At 36.9% G+C, this 9213-nt stretch overlaps 1 protein-coding gene across 1 annotated transcript; it reads right to left on the bottom strand.

Moving 5' to 3' along the window:
- Window positions 1-2178: 2178 nt before the first annotated feature.
- On the bottom strand, window positions 2179-5127 carry LOC143542978 (nucleosome assembly protein 1;1-like). The gene is made up of 11 exons (XM_077035420.1): window positions 4984-5127; window positions 4857-4900; window positions 4683-4778; window positions 3847-3939; window positions 3565-3652; window positions 3424-3479; window positions 3153-3337; window positions 2885-3065; window positions 2757-2800; window positions 2498-2675; window positions 2179-2406 (listed from the first exon to the last, which is right to left on the bottom strand). Exons 1-11 carry the CDS (start codon window positions 5054-5056, stop codon window positions 2404-2406), a joined length of 1041 nt encoding a protein of 346 aa, XP_076891535.1. The 5' UTR covers window positions 5057-5127; the 3' UTR covers window positions 2179-2403.
- Window positions 5128-9213: the final 4086 nt, after the last annotated feature.

The following is a 9213-nucleotide window of genomic DNA, read 5'->3' as shown; positions in this document are numbered from 1 at the left end:
AATAGTCTTTAAAGAAATTGCATCACATTAAATAAATTGAAATGCTCCTTCTTGGAAAACGATCCACGTACATATCCCATTACATGATCTCAATCTTGAAGAAGCCTAATGAGATTTTTTGGGAACATTTATGGATACGGGGAAGATACACAATTGCTTTTGGATGTCGATTTCAAGCGTTTTTTCTCAAGCTCTCATAGCGGTGTTTGCAGTAGGCACTTAGGGCGCGTTCGTTTCACTGACTTTTTTTAAAGGATTTGGAATTGGAATTCGAATTGGAATGGAATGGAATGTTTGAGAATCCCTGTCATGTGTTTGGTTGGTTAATATGTATTGTAATTGGAATTGGTTTCGAGCTGACACTAGTTTTCACACTGGACGGGTTGAGTTTCGGTTTCCTTTGTTTCTTTTTAGTCAGTTTCGGAGCACTGGACGGGTTGAGTTTCGGTTTCTTTTGTTTGTTTTTGGTCGGTTACGGATTCGTTTTCGGCCTTTTGTTTCGTTGTAGTCGGTTTTTCAGTTCCATTTCTGTTCGGTTTCAGTTTTTTTGTTTCGTTTTGATCGATTTTTCGGTTTCCATCAATTCGGTTCAGTTTTGGTTTGTGTTTCGTTTTGGTCGACTTTCAGTTTCGGTTCATTTTTCGGTTTTTTTTTTTAAGAACGAGGGCAAAGACGGAAACGTTTTAGTTTTTTTACATTTTTCGTTTTTTAATTTATATTTTGAGTTATGATTTTTTATTAATTTTTTTGAATTTTTTTTGGAGAGATTTTTATTGTTAATAAGAAAATCCTTTATTTTCCATAACAATCCTTAAAAATAGGTGGGATTTTTAAATCCTATGAAATGTGAGATTTGATGGGATTTAGTTTCCATTCCCATTATTTCTTTTAATGAAACGAACATATCAATTCATGGGATTTAAAATCCCATTCATTTCCAAATCCTTGAAACGAACAGACCCTTACACTACAGAGGTGGAATGGAAATGTTCCACTTTGAACATCAGCAGCAACAGGAATCTGCGGTCAATTTGCTTAATTGTTTTTTTGTTTGAATCGATGTCGAACATATATTCTTTGTGTTTGACAAAAACTTGATAAGGTGTGATCTAAGGAATCATGTTACTTGAAGCATGTGAGTGTTAGGTGACACCATTTGGCGTTCTATGTAACAGACATAAAACCAAAACCATGTTCCTAATTGTGTGTGTTGAAATATCAACTGTAAAGCTAATTTTACTTGTCTGGTTTGGCATTATTTTTAAAAATAAATAAATATTTATTCAACCCAAAAGACAAATGAAAGAATCAAAAATGATGAATTGCTTATAAAGTAACTTCCAGCTAATAAAGATTTATTGTTGAAATGAATCAAACTTTTGTAGTGATTATACATCTCTATATTAATTAAAAACCTTAACATGAATGTAGAATTTCATGTAGTGCACGCCAAATTTTGATGTGCTGGATATTGACCAATTTATATCCTGCCATTGACTGTGTTCGGGACGTTTTTGGCTACTGGGGACTTTGTTCCATCCCAGACGCTAGACTTGGGCATAAAATCCGGCTCTTGACCCGACCTGGTGTATCGGTACCAGGTTTCAGTTCCTTGGAAAAACCGTACCTGGAACCAAACCAGACCTATAGGAACTGGTTCTACCTTTACTCGGTCAAAACCCGGACTCGATCCGGCCAAAACCCGATAAAACCGGTCAGAAACCCACTATACCCAGAATCCTACCCGACCCGGTTCTTGACTTTGTTGACCAAGCCCGAAGCAGTTCCAGAAAAACTCTGGTTTGTGCACCTCTAAAGGATGCCCCTAGCTGCCGAACTTTACTAACTAATCTTTCTAAAAGTTTACACCAAGTAGAATAAAACGTCGCGTCTAAAATCATGATATAACTGGGCATTCAACACTGCAGGCTAATTTTCAAACCAAGAAAACTTCATCTGAAGTTAACGGTTCTCATACATATTCCACGCTGGTCAGCCTAAAATATGCAATGAAACAGTTGAACTAAAATAATAAGTTTCACAGGTGCATACCGCAATGCAATGAACAAAATAATTCAATATCAGACCAATGACAGTAATCAATATATTTTAACTTGTTTAAATGTTTAACTAAATAAGAGAAATGCATACACGATATTGATGTGCACGGACATACTTATAACCACATCCATTATACACACAAGAATATATCTGAAGAAAAAAAATGTACACAATAATGAATAGGCATGTGCTGAATCAAACAAGAAACTGGAGCAAAAATTGACAATTGCACACATGTCACTCATGACTCACTGCAATATCAGACATCAAATACATACACACATCAAGAACCCAAGTCCGAGCTGGATGCTGATTTAAACTTGGTTTTTCCACTCAGATTCTTCACTGCATTTACAAAAGGATAGACGTATGAGCAATAGCGTTAACGTGTATGTAAATTGCAAAAACTGAAAACATTTAACGAGTGAATGATTACCTTCTTTTTACTGTTTACATCCACATCGTCTTCGTTGTCATCTTCATCGTCATCAGCTTCACCGTCGGCGTCGGCGTCTTCATCGTCATCATCTTCAATTTCATATTCATCGTTCTGGGCAGCCTCACCAGTAAACCAAGAGACAGCATGAGGAATGATTTTGTCTCGAATGGTTGACCTGAAATAGAACGTGTGGAATTTAAGAAACTGTTGCTTCAAATTCTTTTAATTATGAAACTACACAAACAAAAATACATACCCAATGTCATAATCATGTTCCATTTGATTCTGAAGCAGTTCAGCCTGTTACACATCATGGACAAGAAGCATAGTAAGTAATTAATAATGATCTGTGATGATTAAGAAATTAAGCAATGCAAAATTTACCGTATCCTCATCAATTTCTTCTTCATCATCAGGGATTTGCGGCGGGTTAAAGAAATTAAAAAAGCTTTCACAGATTTCTGTTTTAGTAATCGGTGGCTTAATGCTTCTTGACCCCTTCTTAGGTTTCTTTCTCAATACCTTTTGTGTCAAATTCTTCCCCGGAAACCATTCAATCTCCGTCCTACAAAATCCATGATTAACAAAACATGAACTTAAATATAAATTTTCAAAAAAGAAAAGGAATTTTAAAAATTAACACACTATATACCCTATTGCTTTCTCTAAAATATGTTCCTCTTCATTAATCATCTCATATGTTTTCGTTAGCACGGAGTTCTTAAAGTAAGGATTAGGATTAAAATATAGTTCAAGCTTGAATCCTTTGGCACCATCAATTCTACACCACTTAATATCTTTGAGATACTGAAGAGCTCCTTCATCAGACTCGGAAATCTAAATCAAGAAAAGAATAATTTAACCGATAATAAATATATATATATATTTGTGTGCGTGAAAACGATTGTATGTTATTCAATCACCTCATCAGCTAGCACTTCATTGGACTTCATTGCAGTAAGCCAGAAATTCGGAACACCTTTATATATAACATAAGTGCATTCAAGCTTATATACTTATCAAAACAGAAGTAAAGGGGAAAGCTTGTAATTGGAAAAACGTACCTCTTGTTGACTCGTTATTTTCCTTATCCGCTGTATTATCACTCGATACTCCGTCAACTTCAGTCAGACCGTTTACTATTGCATATCTCTGCAAGTGATTACAAGCATAAAGATGAATAATCAACCAGATAAAGAAACCGTTATTGATACTAATTAGATTAAACTCTATTGTGAATATGCCTAAAACTTTATACCAAGAATTACAAATTAATAATCATTGGATGTATAGAAATTTGCGTCGGTTATGTGTTTAGTGTCAGTAGGTATGAAGATTATGGATACCTTAGCATACAGTGGCTCGTACAGCTTTAAGTATTTTGCTTCCAGTGCTGCTTTCTCTTCAAGATACTTGGCCTCCAGCTCATCATGTTGACTCTGTATGAACAAAGTGTTAGAAACAAATTTTCTATTTCGGTGCATTGATCATAAAATTAAACTTGTTTTCATTTCTGAAATTCATTTGCAAAAGTTTGTCTACTAGCACTTAGGGCTGTCCAAACCGCTCAACGCACGCTCAAAAAAATGCTCAGAAAATGCTCATTCGATTCGGTTTTAAAGCAAGCCAAGCACGAGCAAATGTGCGCTCGGTTCGGTTAGTGTTACTCGAATTATATATATTACACGCAAACACACACACACATGTATATAAATTTTTTAAGTCCTTTTAAAATTTCCCTCACTCTGTTAGTTTCATTTGCTCGCTTCAAGTTTTCAGGATACCGAATTCTTTTTTTTATCTACGTTACTCCAATTTCAAACTTCTTTATATTAATACAAGTTTGTCTAAAAGCTACTAATTAATTTTCTTGTGCATTATACTCAACTCCAAACTTGTTTCTTATACAAAACTTAAAGGGAAAAAGGGAAATAAGTAATGCTCGAAAACTCATTCGATGCCGCTCTCTAAAAATGCTCGCTCGATTTTGGCTCAGTTTGTAAATGAGCCGGTCGGCTAGGTTCAGTTTGTAAACAAGCCAAGCACAATCAAGGCGTCGCAAACAGCCCTACTATCACTCAACACAATTCCCTAATGGAGCCTCAAAAGGGAAAACACATGACTTATATTGAAATCACTCGAATAAACACGGCACGATAAACACATAAACAAAATTCAAGACCTGAAGTTCCTTGAGAACACCGACACGTTGCCGAACATTAGCCGAAAGCGTGTCCAAGAAATCCGGATGCTGCCCAGTCAAATCATTAAGCTTACTCTGCACACAAACCCAAATCAAAACATTAACCGAAAACCGAAACCCGAAAACAAAGCCAACTAAATCAATCAAATCAACCTTCAAGACATTAACAAGACCAGCACGATCCTCAGCACTTAGACCTACAAAACAATTAAAATTCAGATCAAATATTCAAAACCAACGCATGTAAACGCCATATTGATAAGATGGAAGCAACAAGTACCAGTGGTGGAAGTAGGGAGAGTGGAGGTGAGATCGGACATGTTGAATTGACCTTCTTCTTGATTGCTGCTCATAGTGATTGATCTGTTGACTGTTGAGTGATTGGATTCGATAGGGAGTGAATAAGAAGACAAGAAGATGGAGTTAAAAAGCCTAAATTATTATTATTATTATTAAGAACTGGCGGAGTACCTTTTATTTGCTGGACTGTGTTCTGTCTTTGCTGGAAGAAGTGTAACGGAACAAGAAAGAGAAATGGTTTTAGTTTGGTTTTGTTTTGTTTTGTTTTTAACTAGGTTGACTTGTGTTTGTTGAGTCAGCCACTCAGCTAGTCAGTCAAGCTCAATCCCTGTTAAAGCTTGGGTTTAGATTTGGGTTGTGAGTGGTTTTTTAAGCTTAAACATGGTTTAATAGATTTTTTTTATTTTGCTTTGACTTGATTATTATTTATTAATAATTAATTTACTATGTTAAAAACACGTGTATTACATAGGTTTAATAGAAATGAAGGTATTCATTTTTTAGGGATAAATGTTGCATGGGTTATGGGGAGAAGTGGCCGAAACATTTTTTTGAAAGATTTGGTGAGCGAAATTCCGGTGACATGTGGAAACAGCTATTGAAGCAGAGGATCTAAATTTTTGGAAAATATGATTACCAATCTTAATTATTTGTCATTTAAATCATAACTTTTTTCTTATTTTTAGAAAATATGATTAGGCTGAGGGGTGTGGAGCGCGAGAAAGGGCGCGTGAGGCGCGAGCACCACACCACCGAGGCGCGAGAGAGGCGCGAGAGGGGCGCGAGCGCGGATTTCCAGGCGGGCGCAAGAGGGGTAGCGGCTGGGAGAACGCGTGAAGTGGCCTGGGAATGCGTAAATAGAGCCGTTGGGCTCTTTGTTTATTAAAAAAAAAAATTTTTTTCTCTATAAAACCAATATCACATACCACCCAAAACCAATATCACATACCACACCCAAAACCCAAAATCACCCCATCTTCCAAACCTTTTTTTAAAAACATGGCTGGAAATTGGTACCCAAACCTAGATTCAGATTACAGTTACGACGATTTATGGTCTCTAATGACAAAAAGGAAAAAAAAAAAGAATGAGAGATTTGGACTTCCTTACAAGAGACTTCAGTAACCTAAATCCGGTCGACCAAATGCTGATGGAAAAACAAAAGGAACGTATCCGGAAGAGGTTGATCGAAGAAGACCAAGCCGAAGAATAAGAATAATGTTTTTTTTTAGTACTTTAATTTTTTTTTTAGATATTAATGTGTTTTTTTAATTAATGTGTGTTTTTTTAAATAATTTATGAGTTTTTTTAATAATACGTTTTTTTAATACATTTATAAAAAAATTAAAAAAAACCGCTCGCGCCCCCTCTCGCGCCCCTCCACACCAGGGCCCGGGGCGCGAGCACCACAACCAACACTCATCTTATCAAGTTTCTCTCTCTGCCACACGTCACAATATTATTGGCTGGAGCCCCCACTCGCGCCCCCTCTCGCGCCCCCCACACCCCTCAGCCTTACCAATCTTAATTATCTGTCATTTAAATAATGAAAAATATATTTGTCCTTTAGTTGAAAAAAACCAGAGAGACAATTATAAAACTCATGTTAATATTAATCAACATGATGTGACCGGTTGTACTTGGTTGATTTTGTCAAAAGTTCAAAATGAACTGGTCTTTATTTTCTAAACGAGAGAAGCTCCGAAAGTTTATCGTCCAAACTTTCAAAATGGACCTTCACATTGGGATTCGTTGTAGATGAGGAGGTTCGCGGGGATCTCGTGGCCCCCTTGTTTTTGTCTCTTACGGGCGATCGAGGTAGTTCCTCCGGTTCATCAAACTCAAAGTCGGCATCAAATTCGTTTAACTTTGTATGGGACCTAGCGTCCGAGGCGGCTTGAGACGAAGTTGGGTCGGTTGTAGAAGTTAAGGTCTTTGATCATTTAGACGATCGATTAACCTTCATTAGGGGAACAAGAGGCCACTTTGCTGATTTATTAATTACTTCCCAAGGTTCAACGATCGTAAACGAATATGATTTTTCAGCTCTGTGTTATTATTTTTACCGCCTTTTCTATTTCAATTGCTTGCAAGCTGGGTGCAAATGTTGTTGAAATTTGTGAGTTTGGTGTGCATTGTCGTCCATTTGAAGGATATGGTGCCAGGATTACAATAAATACCTAGACCCATTTCATTAAAAAACTTGGCCCGAACATGTGTCCAAAATACACTAATACTTTGATCATCACCTATTAAAAAATGAAAGTTAACATTAGTTAAAAAAAGCTAATAACATAATTTAAAAAAAAAACAATTAATAATTATCGTCGAGAGAATTTTCCGACGCGTTAATGCAAACCTCCTCCGCCGGCGTCCACTTCTCTCACTCCCGAGAAGTAGGTTTCGGTGGTCTGTTATTTTTTATTTATTTATTTTTTTTGTGTGTTTTACGTTTGGAGGTGGTTGGTTGTGTTTGAGGTAATGGTCGTGACTCGGGTGTTGGTTGGGTTTCGGGTACTTGAGAACAGAAGAAAATATCGGGGGTTACGTTGGATGTTTGAGGGTTTGCGGTATGGGCATTATCGGTTGACACTCACCCTCGTTAGGTTGTTGGTTGTGAAAAAAATGTGTTATTCGGATCGAGCGGTGGAAGGTTAGCCCGTCACAGGCTTCTCGGATTCCACCTGTCACACCCCGACTTAGGGCCTAGGCGTGTGACCCATAGTTGGTACCTGTTTTGTAAATATATCCGAGTTGCGGGTTATTTTTAGCAGAAGACTTTGGTAATAATAAAATATTAATTTATCTTGAAAACTTCTCGGATAATAAATATCCAAGTGTTTGACTTACAAACCTTGTTTAATCTTGTTCGCAATATTTTTAATAATTAAAAACCGAGCCATCTTCATAAGTGTGCATCTAACTCCATGAGTGACTCTAATTCCTTGCTACCTGTGCTATATTTGCTTCCTTGTAATGTGGGGAAAAATACGTCAGCGATATGTTGGTGAATCGTTGGCTCAAAAACATTTAATAAATCTTTAGACTGACGAGATAGTTTTCTTGAACATACTCAACAGAAACGTCTCTTATTTTTAGGACTTGTGCCATTTGCCATACACATACAATTAGGGTTATCCAGGAACTGATATCCATTGGAGAACTTCGATTATAATTACTAGCCTACGGCCACGTAGCCTTGATTGATAGGCTGGACAGATATGTTTGGATCCAGACACATGTGTACTCGGTCTGAGTTCCTTTTATTTCTACCTTGTAACTTAGGGATCACGTAATCCCTTAAATTCAGAGATCACGTAATCTCATATAATTTAACTAACTTGTTAAGATAAACAATCTGTTTATCTTAATGACTGACTGTAAAAGGTTTAACGTATTTACCTGTGATTGTCTTTTCTGAATGATGTGGTGATCTTGTTTGAAAACCTTTGTGAATGAATGATGATTGACCTATACTAAAATATGTTTATATAAATACTCGGATCGTCTTTTGATCCAGCTATAGACCTTTAGTCTAGTTTTGATAGCTATAAACCTTGACTGATCATTTGTTTGAATGAAATATTTAGACTTGTAGTCTTTCCGTTTATTTACCAATCATGTGCTATGTTTATCTCATGAAGAAACATCTATGATAGGTTTCTTCTTCAAGAATAAACGTTAATTGACTGCGTACTGCCACGCGTCACATATGCAATATTGTTACTTCGCGCAAGAAGAAACGTTAATTGACTGCGTACTGCCACGCGTCACATATGCAATATTGTTACTTCACGTAGCGCGAAGTGAGATAGATGAGTTCTTCGCATAGGGCGAAGAAGTATTTCGGTTTTGGATTATGTATTTTGTCTTTCGCGTAGTGCGAAGACTTTAAACCTGATCTGTCCGCGTGGCACAAAGGATCAAAATTCATATTTTAATTTTTAGCCTTTGTACTTAAGCGGGGACGCGAGCGTGTGAAGTGCAAAGTGCGCCATCAAAGCGCCACATTACCCGAGCCCATGCGCGTCGGGTGCTTCACACCCTCTGCTAGGACCACTGGGTGCATCTTGGCGTATAAGAATATTATTATGGAAATTCTTTATCTTATAAAAAGCTTTCGAGTTTTATAATTTTCCAATGTGAGAGGAAATTTCTCTTTCCTATTTATCCCATGTGGAATGCTTCTAATTTCTTAATTTCTTCCATG

The sequence above is a fragment of the Bidens hawaiensis genome, unplaced genomic scaffold (genome assembly GCF_021521415.1).
Source record: "Bidens hawaiensis isolate Kalapana, Puna unplaced genomic scaffold, B.hawaiensis_p1.1 tig00013007_1, whole genome shotgun sequence".
Lineage (NCBI taxonomy): Eukaryota > Viridiplantae > Streptophyta > Magnoliopsida > Asterales > Asteraceae > Bidens > Bidens hawaiensis.
This window is presented reverse-complemented; position numbering and strand designations above follow the sequence as displayed.

Bases quoted from the DNA above. Each gene is read 5' to 3' on its own strand.
- LOC143542978 (XM_077035420.1), bottom strand. From the start codon at position 5,056: ATGAGCAGCAATCAAGAAGAAGGTCAATTCAACATGTCCGATCTCACC. The intron at 3,653-3,846 runs GTATCCATAATC...AATCACTTGCAG, and splicing joins ACGAGCCACTGTATGCTAAG to AGATATGCAATAGTAAACGG. The intron at 2,676-2,756 runs GTATGTATTTTT...GTTCTATTTCAG, and splicing joins GAACATGATTATGACATTGG to GTCAACCATTCGAGACAAAA.